Source organism: Equus przewalskii, chromosome 11 (assembly GCF_037783145.1).
Source record: "Equus przewalskii isolate Varuska chromosome 11, EquPr2, whole genome shotgun sequence".
Taxonomy (NCBI): Eukaryota; Metazoa; Chordata; class Mammalia; order Perissodactyla; family Equidae; genus Equus; species Equus przewalskii.
Genome location: NC_091841.1, coordinates 26,717,707 through 26,739,443, shown reverse-complemented (window position 1 = coordinate 26,739,443; position 21,737 = coordinate 26,717,707). Strand labels below are relative to the sequence as shown.

At 53.6% G+C, this 21,737-nt stretch overlaps 2 protein-coding genes across 5 annotated transcripts; both read right to left on the bottom strand.

Annotated features, from left to right (window-relative positions):
- Positions 1 to 885: 885 nt before the first annotated feature.
- Positions 886 to 3,772, bottom strand: TIGD3 (tigger transposable element derived 3). The gene is made up of 2 exons (XM_070565450.1): positions 3,564 to 3,772; positions 886 to 2,668 (listed from the first exon to the last, which is right to left on the bottom strand). The coding sequence occupies exon 2, from the start codon at positions 2,649 to 2,651 to the stop codon at positions 1,236 to 1,238; it is 1,416 nt and encodes a 471-aa protein (XP_070421551.1). The 5' UTR covers positions 2,652 to 2,668; positions 3,564 to 3,772; the 3' UTR covers positions 886 to 1,235.
- A 2,313-nt stretch (positions 3,773 to 6,085) lies between these two features.
- Positions 6,086 to 19,820, bottom strand: DPF2 (double PHD fingers 2). Of its 4 annotated transcripts, none has more exons than XM_008544698.2 (12): positions 19,542 to 19,782; positions 15,348 to 15,508; positions 14,871 to 14,978; positions 14,380 to 14,543; positions 13,417 to 13,509; positions 13,166 to 13,244; positions 12,614 to 12,655; positions 11,451 to 11,588; positions 11,201 to 11,329; positions 10,942 to 11,054; positions 10,002 to 10,083; positions 6,086 to 7,404 (listed from the first exon to the last, which is right to left on the bottom strand). In XM_008544698.2, exons 1-12 carry the CDS (start codon positions 19,571 to 19,573, stop codon positions 7,328 to 7,330), a joined length of 1,218 nt encoding a protein of 405 aa, XP_008542920.1. In that variant the 5' UTR covers positions 19,574 to 19,782; the 3' UTR covers positions 6,086 to 7,327. The 4 variants fall into 4 exon arrangements, with proteins under 4 accessions (XP_008542920.1, XP_070421552.1, XP_008542921.1 ...); XM_070565451.1 differs by lacking the exon at positions 19,542 to 19,782 and adding an exon at positions 18,740 to 19,127; XM_008544699.2 differs by lacking the exon at positions 12,614 to 12,655 and having other exon boundaries at positions 19,542 to 19,820.
- Positions 19,821 to 21,737: the final 1,917 nt, after the last annotated feature.

Sequence of the window (21,737 nt, the reverse complement as noted above, 5' to 3'; positions counted from 1 at the left end):
AAGTCCAGACGCTTCCCAGGTAAGACCATCCTCTTCACACCCTACTTCCCCGATCTGGCTTGGGCTTCACCATCTCTCACCTGGACCCATCGGAGTCTCTCTGAACCTAGGGCTCAAAGCTCTGACCCACCTTCCACTTCTCAGCTATTCTAGAACTCCACCCATGACCTGTCCCCGCCTTGACTGAAACTCTTTGGGGTGCCCCACCACTGAGCTCGGTAGGCTAAAGACCCCTCCTGTCCCCCAGCCTCCCGCTGTGCGCTGGCGGGCCTACCTGCCTCTGCCAGCTGCACTGGGCTCCTTCACTCCCAGTCGGCCTGCGCCTGCCGCCCCTTGGCCTGAACTGTCCTTCCCATTCCTGTCTGTCCTTCCAGCGGCAGCTCGAGGCTCACCTCCTCCAGGAGTCTCCCCAGGTTCTAGGGGGCCACAGGACCTTGCATATGCCTCTGTGACAGCCCTTAATCACGCTCCACAGTCATTGTCCGCAAGGTCCTGCCCAGCAGGGACACAATTGTCACAGCCTTGTCACACAGGAGGCCTTGCTGAAGAGATGTTGTGAAATGATCAAATGAATAAACAACTATTCCAAGTTCTGGCTCCTTTCTGTTGTCCTAGAATGTCCCTAGCCGGCCTCGTCCTGCCTGATGCACCCCCCCCCCCCCATCTGAGAGGGAAATTATCAGAGCAGCAGAATGTCTGGGGCAATCCTGGGGATCTGTCTGTTCGCTGATGAAAAGGCCCTATCCCCGGGAGTCCGGCCTGCTGGAATTCTAGACGAAGATCCCTACTGGTCAGCAGCAGACAGCTGCGCCGCAGCGACCCTCAGCAAGCCATTTAAAGAATCTGAGTTGAAAGTTTTCACCTTTCTCCTATGAAAATAACGCCTCTTTTTTGATTAAAAACTTTATTTCCAAAAGCAGATCTGTTTTTGACAGAGTTCACGGGATCAGCCTGTCTGGAAAGCCCAAATTCCACCTTCCCACGTCCCAGCCCCCCTGGAGGTTCAGAAACTCCGCAGCTTCGCTCCCCCGACGCCCCGTCTTGGACCCCTCTCCTCAGGGCTGGGACAACTTCCGCTCAGAGCTTAGACTCGGTCTCCCAACTTGTCTCTCTTCTCCACCTTTCACAAGAGCTCCATTTCCACGGGAAAAAGACCAGCCTACAATCTGCTTTCTGCGAGAGGGCGTTTCCATGGGAAACAGGAGAGGGGGCTCCGGAGAGCAGCGGGGGGCCCTTCACAGGCAGCAGAGCCGTTCCACCTCCTCCTCGCAGGCGTAGAATTTTTCAAACAGCTCAGGGGAGGTGCCATGACACTCCAACCACCTCCTCAACGTGCCCAGGGCCCGGAGGGCGTCAGCTTTGGTGGGCAAGGGCGCAAAGGCATCCTCTCTGACCCCCTCCTCGTCTTCAGGGCCCATCTCCTCTTTGCACACTCCAGACACGGGCTCCTCACCCTCCAGGTCCACGAAGCGGGAAAATTCCTCAAGGCTCAGCCCACTGGGGACTGGTGGCATCTCAGAGGCTTTGTCCGGGGACAGAGGCGTTTTGCCTGGGGCCAGCCCTTCCTGAATGAAGCTGCTTACAATGAGCCGAGGGGGCACCTTGGCCCAGGCGACCGCTGCCATGTGCACAGCGTCCAGCACTGTGATCCCTGCCCCAGCCTCGGCCAGCGAAGTGCCAGCCCTCTCGCTCTGCACGGCAGCCAGCTTGCCCAACAGACGGTGCCGGTAATGGGCCTTGAAGGCCCGGACCACAGAGGTGGGCAGGGAAGGCGTGGTGCTGGCAGCTGACAGAGGCAGGAGCCTTATGTGGTGGAGCCTGGGCGGGCCCGCCAACCCCTCCACCACTCGGGCTGCCAGCAGCAAGGCAACCTGCCGGCCCTGCCGCCCCATGTCCCGGTCGAACTGCACCAACCACTCTGACCAGGGGATGCCCAGGTCGGGGTGGTAGGAGGCAGGCAGAGCCTCGCTGCTGACCCCAAAGAAGCAGCTCGGCGCGGCCCGGAGCCCACTGACCAACACCCGCCGCTTCTCTGTGCCCCTACTGTTGGCACACAGCAGCACCTGGACGTGGCCACAGGCCCCCACGGTGCCAGGCACGGCGCGATACAGCAAGGGCACTTCAGCGCAGCCAAAAACGTCCTCTGGGGAGAAGTCCTTGAGGGAAAGAGGTGGCTGGGCCTGGGATGTGGGGACCGGAGGAGGCGGCTCCGGGGGGAACCGAGGCGCGAGTACATGGCGGGCCCCAAAGCCTACGTTGTTTCGGCGTTTCCAGCGGACCAGCCAGCCGATGCTGGGCACGAAATCCTGGCCCATGATGTCGGCCAGCTCCTTGGCTTTGTGGAGCAGCATGGGCCCCGTCACGTCCCAGGCCTTGGCCCGGGCAATGTGGTACCAGCAGAGCAGAGCCTCATCGATGCCGCTGTACTTGGACTCGCGCTTGCGCTTGCGCTCCCGGTTGGCCGTGCCGCTGCACCAGTCGGCCAGCAGCTTCTCCTTATTCTTGCAGATGCGTGAGATCTGGGGCTGAGAGACCTGGAAGCGCCGGGCCACCTCCGACTGGGACATCTTGGACTCGTCCAGGAGCTCCAGCACCTGGATCTTCTCAGCCAGGGATAGGGCGTGAAGCTTCTTCTTGCTGCTAAGCTCCATGGCGTCTCCACAGGCACCTGTGGGGGAGCGAGGGCGGTATAGACAGCTGAGGCCAGGCGGGATGGGAGAGGAGCACAGTAAGAAGAGAATCCATGAGGATAGGGAGATAGGCTGTGTGTGGGAGAGAGCAGGGAAGACTGGACCAGCTGGGAGAGGGGGACAGGGTCACCCTGGGGAGGGGGTGAGCGGGCTGGGCTCAAAGAGCAGGGGAAATGGCTAGGCTGAGGGAGCAGCGGGCTGGGCACTGATCCCCAGGAATGCCAGAGCAGAGCTGGGGAGGGGGAGCTCACTGGTCAAAAGGAGATGGGAGACTGGGCTGGGGTTTGCATAATTGGGGGAGAAGGATGAATGGAGCCGAGGGGACAGCTGCAGAGACAACAAAGGAGTAGGATGGGGAGGACGTGGGGCTGGGACTGAGTGGGGCAGGTGTGGGGGATAGTCCCAGGGAGAGGGAGGGGATGATGGCCTGGGCTGGATTGAGATGAAGATGTTGGGGGATGGGGTGGAGTGGATGAACAGAACTGAGGTGACAGGTGTACAGACGACAAAGAGGGACGGATGGGGGCTGAAGGAGCGAGTGTAATTTGGTGCTGGGTCCTAAGGAGGTAAGGCTGGGCTGGGGTCGGCCTGGAGGCGGAGTGGGGGCACAGGGCCCAGGGGGCAGGTGCACAGCGACAAAGGGCAAGAGGGGTGAGGAGGCTGCGGGCAGCGAGAGGGGCGGGGTGTCCCCGGTGGGGAGGCTGCTGGCCTGGGAGGGGAACCAGGGCGCGGGCAGCAGTGCTCGGGACGCAGGCAGGCCGGGAGGCGGGCTCCGCAACCGGCCGGCCTCTCCCCACCTCGAAGCGGGGTCCGTTGCGGGGCAGACCCAGGCGCCCGCCCGCCCGACCTCCCGGCCTCCCGCTCGGCACCCACCTCAGGCGCTCGTCCCGCGGCTCCCGCCCCTGTCCCGGCCCGGCTCCCGAGCCCCTGTCCGGGCGGCGACAGGACAGCAGGAGAGGGACGGGCCCCACGACCCGGAGGGCGGAGCGGCCGGGGGACTGCGCGGGCGGCGGGCGGCGGGCGGGCGCGCGCACAACGGGGCCCCGTGCGCGCCGCCCGCGCCGGGCTCTCTCCCGGCTGGGAAGCCCGCGGGGCGGCCGCTCGGCTCCCACCCGCCGCAGCCCCGCCCCCCCACCGGATTGGCTCTCAGCGGCGTCCCGCCCCGCCCTCCGCTAGGTCTCATTGGCCGTCGCGGAAGTGGCGGTTCGCCGGGCCCTCGGGGGGCGGAGCTCCCAGCGCGAGGGAGCGACGAGGCGGAGCCAGGACCCGGCGGGAGTCCCGGAAGCTCTGCGGGCGGCTGGGCGCTGGCCCTCGGGGCCTGACAGCCTCGGGGCAGCGTGGCGGCCGGAGAGCAGACTTGGCGTCGCAAGGCCTTCCCGGCCGTGACCCTAAGGCAGCCTCAGCGTCCTCGTCTACCGAGAGGGCTGATGCCCCTCACGAGCGGTTTTGAGAAAATGGATGCAAGCGTCACGCTACACAAAAGCCGTCACCATGGACAGCGCTGGCCTCACGTCCATCGGCCCGCTACAAACGGCGTGCCTGGGGCCGGGTCCGATTTAGGGCGAGTAAGGACAAACGTTTATTAGTTTTGGTACCTGTTGGCAAGATTCAGGTTCCTAAACTCAAGATGTGAGATCATGCCCTCCCGTGGCGACCTTCCGTCTGGCCTGTGCCTGTTCTTTGCAGTTAAACGTAGACATCTTAACCTGCGCCCAGCGCTCCGCACCCCCAATTTCACCTGCTTTCCAGCCTCGCTGCCCTCCTCCTCTCACAGATCTGACTGGAAGGCTGGAGCCATAGACCAGAGTCCCCATCTCTCTGCCTTCCTCACGGTTTCTCTCCCCACCCCAATCCTGCCGGCTGATCCTTCTTCCATCCTTCTATGTCCCATTCTAAAACCCACCTCCCGCAAACTCTTCCCAAATTTCCTCTCACTTGCACCTGCTAAAGAGTTCTCACTTTTTACACGTCTTTTCTGACCTCAGACTACTCAATCACCCAAGGATCATGGCTTCACTCTGCTCCTGGCCTTCTGCCGTGTAAAAGCATGAGGACAGGGGCTGTGCTGTTCCTACCACCACCCCCAGCCCAGAGCAGCCTGCTTATTTACTGAAGGCCATGGCCCAGGCCTCAGCCTTCCTGTAATAGTGGCTTTCAGACTGTTCCAGAAAATCCTAAGGATACTTCGGGGGGCTGATTGACTCACATCTTTAAAAAAAATAGTTCAAGGACTTCAAAACACACTTAGGTGAGATACTTAAGATCTACTATGGAAGCTGTCAAAATGTTGGCTGCTCGGGGCCGGCCCCGTGGCTGAGTGGTTAAAGTTCTCGCCCTCTGCTTTGGCGGCCCAGGGTTTTGCCAGTTCGGATCCTGGGCGCAGACATGGCACCGCTCATCAGGCCACGCTGAGGCAGCGTCCCACATGCCACCACTAGAAGGACCCAAAACTAAAAATACGCAACTATGTACCAGGGGGCTTTGGGAGAAAAAAGGGGAAAAAAAAATGTTGGCTGCTGGTAAGGGAAATTCAAACTCATTTTTGTGCACATAAAACGTGCCCTGAGGATGGCCGCGGTGCAGGCCCAGGAGCGCTGCTCCCACACACGCTGCACTCAGACCAACAAATGCCAGGCAAGCAAGGCCAAGGAGCCTCTGCCTGTGCTCATTCCTCGTGCAAAAAGCTTTCACGTCTCCCATCATGACACCATTAGTTTTCTTGTGTCACTAATTGTGTTTTAAATTTATATAATAATCAAGCTTCTGGACCCATTTTATGTATCTGAAATTGCAAGTTCAACTGTTATAAACCTGCCACTATTTGCATCTATGTATCCAAGTCTAGCAGAATTTCTTCCAAACCAAAACACAGAAGTAAACAGGATGCTAAAGCTGACTTTTCACCCAAATTTTGTATTATCAAAACAACTTGATGGGGCCGGCCCAGTGGCGCAGTGGTTAAGTGCGCACATTCCGCTTCTCGGCAGCCCAGGGTTCGCTGGTTCGGATCCCAGGTGAAGACATGGCACCGCTTGGCAAGCCATGCTGTGGTAGGCGTCCCACATATAAAGTAGAGGAAGTAGCTCAGGGCCAGTCTTCCTCAGCAAAAAGAGGAGGATTGGCAATAGTTAGCTCAGGGCTAATCTTCCTCAAAAAAACAAAAACAAAAAACTTCCTTCTTTATAATAAGGAATTGTTATAACTAGAATTTACGTACGATATTACAAGTAACAAAATACCCAATTTTACATATTGGGGTTCAGCAAAAAATTTAATTTGGGGGAAAAGCTGTATTCCAAAACGTTTAAAAACCACTGTCCTATGACAAGTTTTAGGATGAAGTGGCCTTCTGAACCAGGTAATGGAGTCAGGAGATAAACCATCCAGCAGAGGGCTCTGTGTAAAAACGTTTATTTGTACTAACGTTTAGAATACAGGAACTAAAGAAAGAAAAAAAAGACACCTCAACTCCAAATCGACAGTGAATTAGGGCCTGCCCACGGCCAAGGGGAAGGCCACTCCAGGGTGTCCTGGAATGGACTGTCCCCCCCACTACTTAATGTCAGTGTCACCAGACAGAAAACTGAGGAATCAGGGTGTGAAGACCTTACCAGCTGCTAGCGAGCGTGCAAGAGAAGAAAGGGACGTCCACGTGGCTTCCCCGTGATCCAGGAGCCAGGAGACACAGAGCAGGAGGCAGAGGCTCCCGATTCAGTTAAGGGCAGGAGCTGAACGCCCAGGTCCAGGAAGAACAAAAAGGGGGTTTCGGAGGTAGGCTTTTTCGTCGAGTTAAAAAACAGGCACATTATCCAACGTCTCCCTGTGGCCCCCAGGCTGCTGGCCTGGCCCCCTGATGCTTCCCCTCTCCCCACAAAACCAAAGGGAATAAGAAGGGGAGGCGGAAGATAGGAAACGCCAAGGGTGGGGAATGCTTCAGTCACTGGAAACCGTCTGTGAGAGGGAGCCAGGCGAGCATGAGGAAGAATCAGGGTGAAGCTGCTGCTCCCCCTGGGGTGGGGCGGAGCAGGACAGGGCAGAACTAGGAGGTGACCAGGAGCATCCTGGCTCGGGCAAAGGATCCGGGTGGCAGGCACAGAGGGCCACAGAGCCACTCTGGGGGAAGGAGGCGGCAAAGCTAAGCAGCACGAAGGGCATGGAAAGCTCCCTGCAGCGCCACCGCAGCTTGCTCAGTTGCTCACTCCCAGCTGCTCCTGGCAAAATGGCCCGGCCCGGCTCACCTCCGGGGGAAGGGAAACCCTGGGAGCAGAGCAGAGGCAGAGCTGAGAGGAGCGAGCTGCTCTCCCACTCTTTCTCGGAGGACGGTTTGAACCCTGTGATCACCAGGGCCAGGGCCCAAGGCAGGCAGAGTGAATGCACTTCCTGGAGAGCAGTGAGAAGCTGGGCCCACAGGTACGCCTTGGGGCAGTGTGCTGCTCCCTTCTCCCTGAGGGCCTGGGGCCAGAGGCGGTCAGAGCTGCCACCTCAGCTTGCTGTTGCCAAAGGCAGGTTGGCACAACCACCCCAAGGTTCTCTGGACTTGTGAAAGAGAGGAAGAGGAAGGGCAAGGTGGGTATGAAAAACAAGAGAGGAGGAGAGAAACAGCTCTGGGTGTATGGGGGTGCAGGGGCGTGGCCACATCAAGAGGAGTTCTGGTTCTGGTAGATGGAAGCTTTCTCCTTCAACAGGTCCAGACACAAGTGACAGCTCCAACTTCCTGCAGAGAAGCAGAGAGGGGTTAGGGTGGGTCCCCACAATCTTGACCTGCTGTCCTTCCATCCCCACACGTCACCTCCAGGAGCAGGCAGGATGGGAGATGTTCTGCAGTAGCAAATTTCACGGTTATCCTGAGCTCTAGGTCTTCAAATATTATGAAAAATAATTCCCAATGGAGATGAAAGAAATAATCACCTGGAGGACTACTTCAGAATATAGACTCCTAGGCCCTTTCTTAAATCAGAATCTCTAGGAGGGCCTGGCAGATATGGTTTTTCAAACCATCCCAGCTTTAGACTTGTGATTACAGAAGAACCAAGACCTCAAAGGTTAGAACAAACACCATGAATAGGGGCCAGCCCCCTGGCCGAGTAGTTAAAGTTCCACACGCTCCACTTTGGCGACCCAGGTGCGCGGGTCCAGATCCTGGGTATGGACCTACTCCACTCATCAGCCATGCTGTGGAGGCATCCCATGCATCCCACACACAAAAAGAGGAAGATTGGTACAGATGTTAGCTCAGGGCGAATGTTCCTTACCAAAAAAAAGATCATGAATAGAGGCTCTAGCGAAACCAATTTTGATTCCACCTAAGACAGTTTTCTGAGAAAACAACGGAAAGACGAGAATGGCTCCCCACCATCACTAGGTGTTCGAGCAGAGGCTGAGGACCCAACCAGAGGAAAAGGGGGTGAACTATGATGACCCACCTTGCTACAACCCAAGTCTAGTTTCACAGAAAAACATGAAATAATGTCCCTTATAAGAAAATAACTGGTTCATACACTATGGTCAGATCCTTCTTTACTTTTTTTGAGAAACAAAAGTAGCCCGTAATGCCTTCAATTATCAGCATAGCTGTACACATGTGTATTTGGACATTATCCCAGGGGAAAGAATCCACAGCTTTTTTCAGCTCCTCAGAGATAGGTGACTCTCAAATATCTAAGAAGGTCCTTTCCAACCCAAAGGTCAACTCACAGGGATTGGCAAGCATTTCTGTAAAGAGCCAGAAAGAGTATTAAATATTTTAGGCTTCAGGAGATACATATAGTCTCGGTCACATCTTTTATTTTTTTTTTTAAGATTTTTAATTTTTTTCCTTTTTCTCCCCAAAGCTCCCCGGTACATAGTTGTATATTCTTCGTTGTGGGTCCTTCTAGTTGTGGCATGTGGGACGCTGCCTCAGTGTGGTTTGATGAGCAGTGCCATGTCCGCGCCCAGGATTCGAACCAACGAAACACTGGGCTGCCTGCAGCGGCGCGCGCGAACTTAACCACTCGGCCACGGGGCCAGCCCCACATCTTTTTTTTTTAACTTGCTTTAAAAATACAAAAATTAGGGGCCAGGCCCATGGCTGAGTGGTTAAGTTCATGTGCTCTGCTTCGGCGGCCCAGGGTTTTGCCGGTTTGGATCCTGGGCACAGACATGGCACCACTCATCAGGCCATGCTGAGGTGACATCCTACAGGCCACAACCAGAAGGACCCACAACTAAAAATACCAAGTATGTACCGAGGGGCTTTGGGGAGAAAAAGGGAAAATAAAATCTTTAAAAAATATATATATACAAAAATCATTCGTAGCTTGGGAGCTATATAAAATAGCTGCAGCTGGATTTGGCCTGTGGGTCGTTCGGCGACGCTGGACCATCTGATGGCTTCTAGAGAGCCCCCTCAGCCACGTGCAGCTCTCCACTACTCAGGGTCTGACAGTACTTCAACAGGAAAGTAGGAAAGCCCTTCTACAGTTAACGTAGAATTTCGTTGGTAAATTGATATTTTATGGTTATAAAAAAATAAAACACACTACGTGTCCCCAACGTAGATTTATAAACTCAGCATGACAGATGACAAGAGCTAACTGCTCCCCTGCAGCTGCTAAAAGACTCTCAGGTTTTGTTAGTGGCCTCCTTCTCTACGGGGTGACAGCAGTCTGACCTATATTACAAGTCAGCTTACACCACACAGTGAGCCACTTTCTCTCGCCTGTGATGCTGGCCTACATCCTCCGTGCACAGTAATAGCTTCTGAGTAAGCTTCCGAATTTCTATAAAGGAGGAGTTTTGGCACAGAGGTCTGGCTGGAAGGGGACTTGTGGAGAGGCAGCCACTCTTTGGTGCCACCACTGGTTTCATCAAAGAGCTCCATATACCTGGAGCATTACTAAGCAAACTACTAGAGGGGCAGAGTGACCCATTCAGGCTCCAGGTTCAACTCTCTTCTAGCCTGGGCGGAAATTACACTCAGGTCTGTCAAGTCTGAAGAGCTGATACTGAAGCTTCACACCGGACAAGCTACGAACTGAGTTTCCTGGACTGGTTGGTGGAAAACAAATCACTCCTTCTGGTAACTGATCTCTGCTCAGCATCTGTTTTCTCTCAGGCATCTGGCGATAAAGTGCAAACAGTAAACTCTTGAAGTTGACATGCTAGGAAAGCATTCTGAACTGAGTGGCATTCTGAACTGAGTGAAGGCTCAGTGCCTACTGCCTACTTTGGAAGAAGACGGCACTGATAACAGAACTCACTTACTGGATGCATAATTTTCCAAGTCACTAATGAAATAAGTGCTCTGAGTAAGAGATCGGGGCCACCTACCTTCAGGAGGCTCAGACATGGACGGGGTGAGACAGTACATGTGGTAGCCGCGATCACAGTCGTCACAGAAGAGCAGCTGGTCCTGGAGAACGTAAGATGGAAGAGGAGAGGGAGGTAAGTGACTGATGGGCCTGGTAGGCCACTGGGGGTGGGGAGGAAGGAAAGAAGGCAGGAAGGGAGGAAGGAGGGCTTGTGCAGACACTGCTGCTACTTCCAAGAGGGGCGAGGTAGATAGCAGGTAAGGACAGACGTGGGAATCTCTGGATAGAAAACCAGTGCTGTCCAAGGCCACCCACACCGAGTCCCTGTCATCCCACCTGGACCGTACCAGCTGCCTAACTGATCTCACGGTTCCAGCGTCCCCTACAGTCTATTCTCCACAGAGCAGCCAGTTATCTTTGTAAAATGTAAGACAGACCACATGACTCCCCTGATTAAACCCTCAGACCTGGTGTGCCAGCCTTCCAAGCTCATCTTCTACCAGCTCTCCCACCACGGGAAGGCTCCGGCCTGCCGCACGGGCCCACACACACCTGGCTTGTCTGCCTCAGGCCCTGGCACTCACTGCTCCTTTCCTGGGAATGCTCTCCCTCCAAATCTTCTTCAACTGGATCCTTTCTAGCATCCACACCTCAACACCACTACCATAGCCTCAGAAAAGTCTTCTCTGACTCTCTAAATCAGTCATCCAGCCTCCCTTGGCCATGTTACTGGTTTCACTGTCTTCACGGCACATCACAAAAACGTCACTCATTTCCTTGCTTACTGCTTGTCCCCATAAGAATGTAAGTCATGAAAGTAGGTCTGTCTGGTTTCGTGTCCTTAGTGCCTAGAACACGGTCTGTCACAAGCAGGTGCCCAGGAAACACCAGCTGGACAAATCAGAGTTCCGACAGGGATGGCGGGGCGGCGGGGGCGGGGGCGGGGGCGGGGCACGCACGTCGTTCTCAGAGGTGCCGCAGATGTTGCAGCACTTGCACTCGATGCACTGCCAGCGGTAGGTCTTCACGGCCGCCATCATCACTGGGGTGAACTGCAGGCAGGACGGGTGCCCTGGGGGGAGCAAGCGGAACCGGCGGTGGGAAACGGGGGAGAAGCAACGCGTCCGGGTTGACTGACAGCCACTGGACACTGGCAAGCCAGGAGCCCCTCGGGGATGGGGTGCTGGTGGGGGCAGCCCTACCCCCGGGGGGAGGTACCTGAGCGGCCACAGTCGGAACAGGACACCAGCTCCTCGGGTTGTCCTGTCTTCTTGTTGATCTTTGAGTCCCCCAGGCAGAAGTCACAGTAGTTGTTGGGCAGGGCCAATCCATCAGGACCCTTCTTAGCTACAGGCAGAAAGAGAACTTCGATGATACCCACGGGGGCCTCGGGGCCTCTCCTCCCTGCAAGGAGGGTTTTCATAAGCAGGCAACTCTTGCCTGTCCCACCTCCGAGCCCTCAGCTTACATTTCTGCTCCTCAGGCCTCTGGGAGACCGGGGTGGGCGGCTGCGAGTCCTCTTTGTCCTCGCCCTCCTCCTCAGCCAAGTGGGAGTGGGCATAGTGGTAGCTGAGCCCTGGTCGGTTTTTATAACGTTTTCCACAAACTGAGTGGGAAGAAGATTGCAGAGAAATGTGTCAGGACTGGAGAGTGCCACATCCCTGCCCTCTAAGCTGTGAGGCTCCCCCTGAGGCAGAGGGAACCATCCCCGCCCCCATCAGCTCTGCTCTGGGACAGGCCTTTAGTGACTGCTCTCTCTCCCTGGCCAGGAGCATCAAGCCCTGGGGCTCTCAGCCTCTGTGGTCCTTCTCCCCAGTAAACCCTGGCCCATGGCCCCTCCACTCGTCCACACTGGCTGTCTGGCAGACTGCCCTTACCCCACTATCACTTGCCCTGGGAATAGTCTGAGGAGCTCCAGGTCAGGAAGGAAGGGAATTTTTATAGTCTTGAAATATGGCAGGAAGGAGAGAAGGTAAGGGAGAGACTCCAAACTTTTTTACCTCTCAGTAAATGCAGGAGCTCACGCTACCCTGTATACACCACGGAGCCCATCTCTGCCCGATGTGGATAAAAGAGTTGGGGGCGGATCTCTTAGGGATAACCTATCAGTTGTGTCTGCTAGGGTAGCTGGCCCCCAAAGAAATTCAAAGCCACTCCCACATCACTGCCCTGCCCAACCCCCACCAACCAGCAAGGAAAGCAGATCCCCAGGCATCTTGACTCTTGAGCTGTGATACCAAGAAGAGCAAGGGGCCAGCAGGAAAGGAGTGGGGAGAGGACGGGAGGAGGAGGTGGCAGGATGGTGGGGAACACTGGGTGACCACCAAGTGTCTGTTTTGGCGAAGGGAGAGCAGAGGGATCTGTTTGTTACGGGTTCCTTATAATGCTTTTGAAGCCACCCCATGCAGTGGGCCGAGCAGCCCTAGAAGCAAGTTCGTGGGGGACAAGCAGTGGTAAAGTCAGCTTCCAGGACCGTGAGGAGCAGAGCACAACGGAAGGTCCACTGCTCTGATCCCCACGCCATCTGGAAGATATTTAAACTAGCATCACAGGAAATGAGAAAGGCAGGAGGACATGGAAGGAGGGAAAAAGGGATAGGAAACCAAAAGTCTGAAAAGTCGAGAGAGCTACCTCTCTGGGGCGCTTTCGAGGTATGCTTTTGTTTGAAACTATCTGAAAGACAGAAAGAAAAGTCATGAGAAGGAGGCCTTGATACACTCGAGACAGGAGCAGCAGCAGCAGGAAAGCGGAGCAGACGAGAGAGAAACCCCAGCGGCGATGGTGCTCCCAGGGTGGAGGGACAGAAGTGGGGCAAGTCAGAGAAAAGGGGGAGAGAGAACAGACATTGAAAAACTCGGTGTTGGACTCCTGGGGCCCTGACTTCACTGGGGCCAGCAGACCTGGATGCCATCTATTGAGAGGCCAACCCTGCCTGCTGTGTGTGCCCCCTACTGGCACCCCCACCCCAGAGGACAGCAGACATCTCTCCCACAGCATGCAGGTCCCCCCGTCGTGTAGCAGAGGTCAGGTTCCCAGGGCTCTCAGAGGGAACCAGTCAGCAGGCAGAAGGAGAGTGCAGGCTTGTTTTACCACTCTAGAAAGAACACAGCCCTCCCTCCTCTCACATCCTGAGCAGGGGCTGGTCCAAGGCAAGGACTACCCACCCACTCGTGAGGCACTCACTGTCACAGGCATAGGGCTTGTCCCGATCCTCCAGGATGGAAGCGTCTAGCTTCTTACGGGCACTGCCCACACCTTTACCCTGCCAAAAAGAGCAAAAAGATGCCCTTACTAAGGTGTGTCGCTCCGAGCAGTTAAACTCTCCTGGAAGCGGCTACTAATCTCACACCAGAGGGAAAATGGCAATGACAAGCAACAAAACAGCGAATGCTGCAGGCCCCGCCAAAGGCTGCAGGCAGCACTCTGGCCCTCACCTTGGATTTTCCCTTGCCCCGGCGCTTGGGAGTGTCTTCTTCATAGTCCTCATCATCGAGGTCATCCAGGAAGTCATCCGGCTCTAGGATCCGCTGAGTGGACAGGAGGATTAAGATGGGCAGAAATATCGTACAGCCAAAAGCTCCCCTGCAACGGGCTTGGCCCAGGCCGCCCAGCACCTCCTCTGTGACCCGGCTCTCCACTCCAGCCTCACTCCTCACTGCCACCCTTCACCCTATGATCCGGTTCCATCTCCCTCAATGCTTTGTGCTTTCCCGCCTCTGCTTCTCTTCATGCTGTTCCCTAAGCCAGGAATGCCTTTCCCACCATCTCCAAGTGGCCGAATCGAATGCCATGTCTTCATAAAGCTTTCTCTGATCCCCAAGTAACCGTGCCCTCTCCTGCCTCTGACCTGCTGCCCTGGGAGCATACTATTGGTGGTTCCTTTCCAACACCTCACTTCCTCAACTTAAAGTAGAACTTTGCTGCTTACAGCTTCCTTTGTGGAAGTTTCTGTTCACTGCTCCGCCTTAGCCTCCCTGTATGTAAAACGAGGACCACAGGATCAACCTGATAAGGTGGTACAGACTGAAGAAAATGATGGAAAAGCACTTTGCACACTGCCTGGCAGACATTTAGCTCTTACTATTTTTATGTATAGTTTTATCTTCCCTGTTGGCAGGAACCAGGTCTGCTTCACCTGTGTAACCCCAGGCACCAAAAAACTTTTGTGACAAAAGAAGATGAATGAGTAAGAGTCTGTACTTGGAAGGAAAGGAGCAGGAGAGACTGACAGTGAGGCCAGTCAGTACCCGGTGCCAACCGGGGAATGAAGCAGAACAGAACTCCAGGGGCCTGTCTCCTGCCCCGCAGCTTCTGCTCCCATTCTGATCACTGCGTGGCCTCTGAGGAAGAGGCTGGCTTCCCTCCAAGCTCCCTTAGCCACAGTGTTCATCGTGTACCTTCCGTGCTCGACTGTTGGTCACAGGAAACTCGCCCAAGCTGTCGTCATCAACCCGGGGATCTGGGGCACCTCGCTTCTCCAGGGGGTCGGTGCGTAACAGAGCCTCTAAACTACTGCCGTCCTGAGAGATGAGCCCCTCCTTCTTCAGGGTCTGGTCTGTGTCTGCAGGCAAGGTCAGGACAGGGCGAGGCTCAGAAGGGCTGAAAGCACACCGCTCCGGGTCTACACAGTGCTGGGCCAGCCACAGGCCAGTCACTGTCTTCTGGTCTCCGGCTGCCCAGGAACCAAGATGCCCTAGCTCACTTGGCACCATAACTTAACTGTTTACCTGTTTCCTCTTAGACTGAGCTCTTTACAGGAAGGAATCACATCTTATTTATTCATTTGAGTATCTTCAGGATCTAGTACTGGGCCTGGTACAACAGCTGATTAGCAGGCCTCTTACCAGGCGGCAGGCCACGCCCCTGCTCAGGGAGGAGTGTGCTTTACCTGGTTTAATAGATGGGAAGGAAAGCCTTGGATCCTCAGGAGGGTGGGCTCGCCGCTTTTTCCGCCAGCGCCGGGCAGGGTAGGAATACAGCTGTCCAGAGGCCAATCCTGTGGAAGAAAGAGAGAGACAGGGAAGTCAAGCCCTAACCCAGTCCTAGAAAATAGTATCAAACACTTTCTAGATGAGTCGGCCCCACTTTGAGTTCCACAGCAAGGGAAGAATATGGACAGTGAGGGCCTGGGAGCAAGGGGAGGGATAGTTCATGGAAAAGAAAGAGATGTAAGCTCAGGGACCCTGGCCAACACACGGCTCTCCAGAAGCCCGTAAAAGCCTCAGCAGGACAGCCCTGCAGACACAAAGATGCTGGTATGAACCTGTCCGCTTCATCCTCCCTGGGCTAAGGAAAACCCTCTCAGCTGGCGTCACCTAAGATGAGGAAGCGTCTTCCTCCTGTGCTCCTGAGTCTGGACCCTCACCTGGACCCCGGTGTCGCTTTTCCATCCAGATGTAACAGTTGCTCTGGGCTACTCCGGTCTGCGAGTCCAAGAAAGGCAGGCGCACGCTGCGCTCAGCACAGAGGCGGGCATTGTAATTGTGGCACTGCTCCATGGCGTCTTTGTAGTACTGCTCCCCCAGGCTGCAGGGAGACAAAACCAGGGGCTGGGGTGTGGGCTGGAGGCACAGGGTTAAGGGTGCTGAGCTACCCCTCTCCCTTGCCATTGGCTTCTCTAGAAGGCTCCAGGGACCAGGAGACTGTCACTTTGCTTCTACTTGCCTCCATTTTTGCCTCATGGGACACCAAGCCCCTTGACTAAGCCATTATGAGGAAAGGCACTTTACAAATAAATTACTGTCAGGAACACATAATTCATCATGTATCTAACCAGACTTAAGTCTAACCCACAAAGAGGGAAAGCAACTAATGTTCATTCTCTGCCTCTTATGAGTCTGGCCCTGTGCTAGGCAAGATGCTATTTCTCTTGACCCCCATGACCCTGAGAAGCAGAGGTTAGCTCCTTTTTGCAAACGAGGAAGAGAGTTCAACAAGGTCTGGGGACTTACAAAAATATATTTAGCAAACTATGGTATACCTATACAATGAAATTCTATTTGGCCATAAAAAAAGAAGGAAGCTCTTCATGCACTGATACTAAACAATCTCCAAGATAATTAGAAAAAAAAAGCAAGGTACAGTGCTGAGAGGTGTTGTAGGATGCTACCATTTATGTACCGAAAAGGTGAACAAGAAACTGTAGGCCTCCAGGGAAAAAACTAGGGGACTTTCTCCTATACGCCCTTCTACATCTTTTGAATTTTGAACTAGGTATTTAGCCAACTAATGAATTCTATATACTAATTTTACAGACAATGGAAAACATCTGAAAGCATTTGAATTTCCCTGAAGCCTACTTTTCACTGAGTACCATTGTACTGATACAAAACTTATTTGTTCAAAGGCCCACCCTAGGCCCTTCTCCATTCTCACACCATTAAATTATATAGGAAAGAACCTTCTTGGACTCAAAAGACTCAATTTGAACTGTGAATCAAGGGTAAACCTTTTAGTGCTTTAAAAAGCTGGAAAACTGCACAGTGCCAGGAGTTTTCTGGTTCTAAGCAGCATGTGTATAGAACCAATCTTGTTCTCATCCTTCAGGGTTTAACAAGTACTTTAGTATTGGAGCTTAAACTAACCATAAAAATTCATATTCACATATTTGGTCAATCTTATTATAAACAAACAAGGTAGAGGTGATTTCTTTCCCAAAGTATCCTGCTACCCATAAATGTCTAGGACATCTTGACTTGACTTGGGAGTAAAAAGACCTGGCTTGGCTGCTAGTCACCACATAAACACGGACATTTAGTCAACCCACGTGGACCTCAGGTTCCTCTGCTATAGACAGGGGAGGCTGGCCTAGATAAGCTGGGACATACTCCATGAGCGGGAGGCTCCTAGCATGGGAAGCTGGACAGCGTAAGTCTCTGTTGCTTATCTCCATAACTCGACACACCAACAAACCCTGTTCTGGAATCCGAGGGGGGCTTTTGCTGAGCAGCCACAATAGACCACTTAGGCGCAGCTTAGCATGTTCCCAGCAACTGAGAAAGACACATACTACACACAAGGCGGTGACACCACAAGACAGCCGGGCTTGAGTCAATGAGCTGTAATGACTGTAATTTGAGGTAGGCATGAATCTTGTGTTGCAGAGTGGAGAGAAGGGAACAGGCTCACATTTGCTTGCCTTTAGGAGGCAGCCATGTCCTCACTACACAGAGCAAAACTGGATAAACAAGGCTGAGTGCAGCAGCTCCTTTGTTTCTGCTGATGTGAATTGATACTGACACTGGAAGTCAAATGGAAGGAGGGCCAGACGGGCTGAGAGCTGCAAAGTCAGAGCAAGGAGGCTGGAAATGGTTTGTGGGGAACGGATCAGAGAGGTTCTATAAAAGTTCTTGTGAGTTAAGCAGGATTTCAGAAGGTGGGGCAAACAGTCTTGTGAGTAAGAGAGCTGGGAATGAAACACTTAAGTTGGCGGGAGAGAGGATGTGATGAGGAGAGAGCAAGAGAGAATGAGAGAGCTCTTAAGAACCGAAGGCTCCTATCGCAAGAAATTTCAAGCTAACATTATTCTCTGTATCTTGTTACCTAACTCAGAAGGTTTCAAAACCAGTCAGCAGCGCCAGCTATTTTATACTATTGTACCCCAGTAAGATCCTTTAAAGACTGCTTAAATTCTGACACCACGTTTGAGAGAGAAAGAGAAATTACAAAAAGGAAAATTCCTCTCCCAGAAAAAGATGCAAGTTAGAAAAGATGAGCTAGGAGTCCTGACCTCAATGTGTAACCTCAGCTGTCAGCAAACAAGGCACACCATGATCAAGAGAAGCACCAGAAAAGCACCTCTTTCCAAGGTGAGAATGGTATAGAAAGAATGGAAGCCGCTTTTTAAAGTTCTGTAGGAGAAAGTATTAATAGTGGTCCACGACCCTCTGCAGCTAGAACTGAGGAGGACCAAGTTGGTCTCTCATTGCTAGAACGGTACTCAGGAACCAGTGGCTGGTGACCCTCACAATCTCCACAGCTCTTTAAAGAGAAATAAGAATTCATACTCTCTTTAAATGGGGAAGCCCTCACTTCTAATACGACATGAAAGGGGTGGCAGCCCTATTTCCCTGAAGAAAGTCATCCACCATAAAGAATCCCATTACAGAGAACTCTCAAAACCTAGGCAAGTCTGACATCCCCCCAGTAAAGTAAGATTTCCAAGGTAGAAGCTTTGATTCTTTTTCGAGAAGCAAGAAACCTGTGTAAAACCTCCCCTTACAACAGGATGGGGGGAGTCAACAAAGAGAAAGGCGGGGAAACAAAGAAAGAACATCTGAGTCAGGAAGGATAACTACATAAATGGCAGATCAACAGCGTCATTTCTAAATTGAGGGAAATGTCAGCCTGAAGAGAGAGCTGGGGAAACTGGAGTGGGCAGATCAGAGAGAAAGATAATAGTGTTGGGAGGAGGGGTGGCTGAAAGCGGCAGCAGGATGGAGCTGAAAGCAAGTAAAAAAAAAAAAAAAAAAAAAGCCACAAGAGGAGAAGAGAAGGCACTTAGCTTAATGGAAGTGGGAAAGCATTCTCAAAGAAAAGGCTCCTGGCAGGAGGACGGGGGAGCAATGTACTCTGCAAAAAGGCACTTGGGGAGGAGAGTGGGGCTCAGCCCACCACAAAGGCAGATGAGGAGCCCTGAGTCCCTTACAACAGTTCCCAAACCTTTATTTATCTTGTCATCCACTCAAAACCCAGAAGCTCAGACTGGACAGCTAGCCGCCTTTCAATTTTCCTACCCCTACACTAAGCGCAATTTACCCATGAAGAGGAGCTTGCTCTATTCGCCCAGGGGGCATGAACCCATTTCAGTACTCATTCAGATTCCCCTTCGGGGAGGAAGCTGGCGGAAATCAGGTCCCAAAGCATCTTTAACTCGCAGCTCACAGGCCCTTCTCCATTTCCCCAACCACCACCAACTTTGCTCGCGAGCTGCCCAGCCCAGAGGACCGCAGGGCGCGAGGCCGGCCGACCCCGCCGCCCGTCGGGGCTGCAGGGACATCCTGGACCGCTTCCGTCCCGGCCCCGCGTTTGGATGGCTGGGATGATGGGAAGGCGCAAAGGCCCGCGCCCCTGAAGTTCTCTCCCTGTCTCTGCTCCTCAACAAATTCCTCCCGACAGTATTTCTGGTCCTGGGGACCTGATACTCAAGACCCCCCCGCCCCCGCCCCCGCCCACGTCACCGGCTGTTTAGAACAAAACACCCCGCGGGCCTTCCCCGCGCCTGGCTCCCGGGCCGCTGCGGGCGGCCGACGCGGAGGGGCCGGTCCCGGGCCGTGGCTCCCGCAGGCAGCAAGGGCGCCCTACTCTGGACACCGCCGGCCCGGAGGCGTCCAGCCCGCCCGCCCGCCGGGCTCCCGGGGGTCCCCCTCACGGCCTCACAAGTTTCCAAAGAAGCGCAGCGTCTTCTCCGGAGTCTCCTGTTGCCCTCCCCGCTAGAAGTCGCAACACGGCCTTTCCGGGCACGTCCCTCCCTCCGCCTCGTCCTTCCCCCGCACCGCCCCCTACTCCCAGACCGCTCACAAGACCTCCCGGCCGAGGAGAGAAAGAAACGACCACTCACAGCTTCACTACATTTTCCACCACAGCCGCCATCTTCCCTGCTCCTCTCCCTCAGGCCGGGAGGCCCGGAGCCCGCAGCGCGCAGGCGCCGGGACCGCTCGGGGGAACCAGTTTCCTTGTCTTTCTGCGCAGGCGCCGCCCCCGCGCGCGCGCGCCCGAGAACGAGCGACGGAGACCGAGCTTCGTGCGTGTTCGCGAGGGCCACGGAGCCGAGGAGCCCTGTGCGCAGGCGCGGCGGACACGGGCGCGCGCCCCAAGGCTCTCGCTGGAGCCCCGCCTCTTCCATTTGGAGGAGCGAGAAAAGGAAGGGAGGTTCTGGCGTGGTCCAGAGATGGGAAGGCGACAGGGTGGTGAAAGTTGAGCTGCATGGAGCGCATGCGTCCTAGTACCTGGCCGACCCTTAACGTCGTGGTAAATCTTTTGCCCTTACTAACGGGCGGGAGTCGGTGGATCGCGAAGGTGAGGGGTGCACAGCCCACTTAGGCTCCCAAACATGTGCCCATTTTAGGGAGAGGAAAATTAACACCCAGAACTGGGCAGTTCTTTGGCCTGAATATTCGGGTCTGACAAAAGTTACCTACCTTCCTGCCACCAAACCCAGCCACCACCTTCACTGGTACCCACCTCTCCTCTCTTGCTTCCTACTCATCTCTAAGCTCCTTCCCTCCGTTTAGGTTCTGAAGGACCTTCCTCCTTCGATTATCCCTCTCTCTTCTGTGCCATTCGTTTCTCCTTCACTATTGAATCGTGCAATTCACGTACAAACATGGCTTAATATCCTCTTAAAAAAAATCAGAGCCCTGCCTTTAGCTCATGTCTGCCTTCAAGTATCACCCCATTTCTTTTCACCCTTTCAGAGCAAATATTCTGTTTATACTCCCTATTTCTGTTGACTTTTTTCCAAGTTTCCTTTTGCCCAGTTTAATGGGGATTTTGTTTTCTCCAGTTCACTCGAAAGGACTAACAAAGTCACCGTGACCTCTGATTCAAAAGATTTAGAGATTTCTTCTCTGTCCTCATCCACCTATCAACCTGCATGACACCATTCATCCTTCCCTCCTTTTTCAAACTCTGCTCCAGGTCTCTGAGACACACGCCATCCTGGCTGTCCTCCCGTCACACTGGTGGTTCCTTTAGCCTCTTTTGCTCGCTGTCCATCCTCTGTTCCACCTATAAGTGTTGGAGTCCCCAGGGCTTTGTCTTTGGTCCTTGTCATATACCTTATTCGATCAATTCCAAGGTGTACATATTCCCCGCCCCCTCCTCCGATTTTAGTATTTCAGAATCAGGACACATCTTACCATCTCTGTGCCTTAAAATCGTGTTTGGCAGATGTATGTGTTACAGCCAGAATGTCTGTGTCCCCCCCGAAATTCATATATTGAAGTTACACCATACAAGAAGAGGAAGACAGAGATGCCTCTCTCTCTCCATGAGAAAGGCCATGTGAGGACACAGCAAGAAGGCAGATGTCTACAAGCCAGGAAGAGGGCCCTTACCAGGAACCCAATCTGCTGGCACCTTGACCTTGGAATTCCAGCTTCCAGAACTGTGAGAAATAAATGCCTGTTGTTTAAGGCCCCCAGTCTATGGTATTTTGTTACAGCAGCCTAAGCCAGCTAAGACAGGATGCTGGCTCTAAAGCTGAAATCCACCTACGCTATGACGCAGCAATTCCATCCGGGGACATATACACCAAAAAGCATGCACAAGAATATTCACAGCAGCACTAATTGTAACAGCCCCTAACTGGAAACGATTCAAATCCCCACAGGAGTAGAATGAATTAAAGAGCAATGAAAGGAACAAACTGTTGCTACACAATGACTTGAATGAATCTCAAAAACTAAATATTGAATAAAAGCAGCCAGTTTCAAAAGAGGACATATTGTATGATTCCATTTCTATAAAGTTACATAAACACACACCTGATCTATGGGGGTAGAAGTCAGGACAGGGGTCACCTTTGGAGCATAGTGACAAGGAGGAGGCACAAGAGGGCTAGTGAGGTGCTCGTAATGTTCCTTTTCTTCATCCGGGTAGTGGTTTCACAGGTTTGTTCACTTTGTAAACACTCATTGAACTACACGAGATCTGTGTGCTTCTCTTCATGTATATATTTCAATAAAATTATTAGTAATAATAAGTAGGCTAGTTCTGTATAATTGGAAAGGCAGCTTATGAACCCAGCATCAAT

Bases quoted from the DNA above. Each gene is read 5' to 3' on its own strand.
- DPF2 (XM_070565451.1), bottom strand. From the start codon at position 18,777: ATGCCCCCTGGGCGAATAGAGCAAGCTCCTCTTCATGG. The intron at 15,509-18,739 runs GTAAATTGCGCT...GTCTCCCTGCAG, and splicing joins GAGCAAGCTCCTCTTCATGG to CCTGGGGGAGCAGTACTACA. The intron at 7,405-10,001 runs GTAGGTGGCCCC...GCTTCTCTGCAG, and splicing joins CATGTCTGAGCCTCCTGAAG to GAAGTTGGAGCTGTCACTTG.
- TIGD3 (XM_070565450.1), bottom strand. From the start codon at position 2,651: ATGGAGCTTAGCAGCAAGAAGAAGCTTCACGCCCTATCCCTGGCTGAG.